Source organism: Macrotis lagotis, chromosome 4 (genome assembly GCF_037893015.1).
Source record: "Macrotis lagotis isolate mMagLag1 chromosome 4, bilby.v1.9.chrom.fasta, whole genome shotgun sequence".
NCBI lineage: Eukaryota > Metazoa > Chordata > Mammalia > Peramelemorphia > Peramelidae > Macrotis > Macrotis lagotis.
The window spans coordinates 187,899,082-187,900,492 of NC_133661.1; the positions used below are offsets into that span (position 1 = coordinate 187,899,082).

The 1,411-nt window shown below is 40.6% G+C and overlaps 1 protein-coding gene across 1 annotated transcript; it reads right to left on the reverse strand.

Annotated features, from left to right (window-relative positions):
• Window positions 1–248: 248 nt before the first annotated feature.
• Window positions 249–1,184, reverse strand: LOC141520162 (olfactory receptor 11H12-like). The gene has a single exon (XM_074231979.1). It carries the CDS (start codon window positions 1,182–1,184, stop codon window positions 249–251), a length of 936 nt encoding a protein of 311 aa, XP_074088080.1.
• Window positions 1,185–1,411: the final 227 nt, after the last annotated feature.

A 1,411-nucleotide genomic window follows, 5' to 3' on the forward strand; every position in this document is an offset into this window, starting at 1 on the left:
CAATGTGATAATAATTAAAATGCTAAATTAGCACTGTGCCTGACTCAGAATGCATACTAAAATGCTTTTCCTCCCACCCAACCACAATTCCTCTTACCCATTTTACTATAAAAAAAAATCCTAGTAATGGTAGGAAATTTAGTAGCCATCTTATTTAACCAGATACAAATGTAATTCCCACTATAACAGACCCTGTAAATAAAGATAGTTGGTTGAGGATCTAAACATTACTAATATCAAAATGATGTTTAGATTCTCCCCAGGACTTTTCTCAAAGCAGTCTTTATTTCCTTATTACGGAAGCTGTAGATCATGGGATTGAGGAGTGGAGTGGCAACTGAGTAGAATAAGGTGATGAATTTCTGCATCTCAGGTTTGCTGGCTCCTGGGCTCACATACATAATCATGATTGAACCATAGAACAGTGAGACCACAGCTAGATGAGAAGCACATGTGGAGAAGGCTTTCTGTCTTCCTGAGCCCTTTGGTACTTGTAGCACGGCTCTTAGTACCTGGGTATAGGACCCAAGGATGTAAATTAAAGTGATAAAGATAATAAGAGCATTGAAAGTACCACAGGTTAGAATAGTTTTGGGTATAGGTGTACATGATAAAGCCAACATTGCTCCTAGGTCACATAAATAGTGGTCAATGATATTTGGACCACAGAAGGGTACATGGGAGAGGAGAATGACATGAGTCAGTAACCAAAGAAAGCCAACCACCCAGCAGGTGGACACCAAGATGGCACAGATTTGTCCAGTCATAATAGTGGGATAGTGGAGTGGGTGGCAGATAGCAACATACCGATCAAATGCCATGAGGGCAAGAAAGAAGAGTTCTGTTCCACATAGAGAAGAAAAGATGTAGAATTGGAGGATGCAGCCAATGTAGGAGATGGTCTTTGCCTTGGAGAGGAGGTTGACTAGCATATTGGGCACACTGGAGCTGATGTAGCATATCTCAAGGAAGGAAAAGTTGGCCAGTAAGAGGTACATGGGAGTGTGCAACTGCTGGTCACACCATACAATGTAGACAATTGCCCCATTCCCCATCAGAGTCAGTGCATATATGATGGAGAACAGCACAAAAAGAAGGATTTCATTTTCTTGGCTGCATGGAAAGCCCCGGAGGATGAATTCATTTACAGTCCAGGAGATGTTATGATTGGCTATGATGTTCATTTCTTCATCACCTTTGAAATGAAAAAAATATCAGATTTGACTTTCTTTAGTATTCATACTTTTATGTGTTGACCTACCTACCTACCTTTCTGTTCTTCTATTTATCCTTCTCTCTCTCTCTCTCTCTCTCTCTCTCTCTCTCTCTCTCTCTCTATCATTTACCTATTTTTTCTACCTTGTCAAGCTCTCTCTGTCTCTTTCTTGTCTTGTCCATCTCTGTCTCTGTC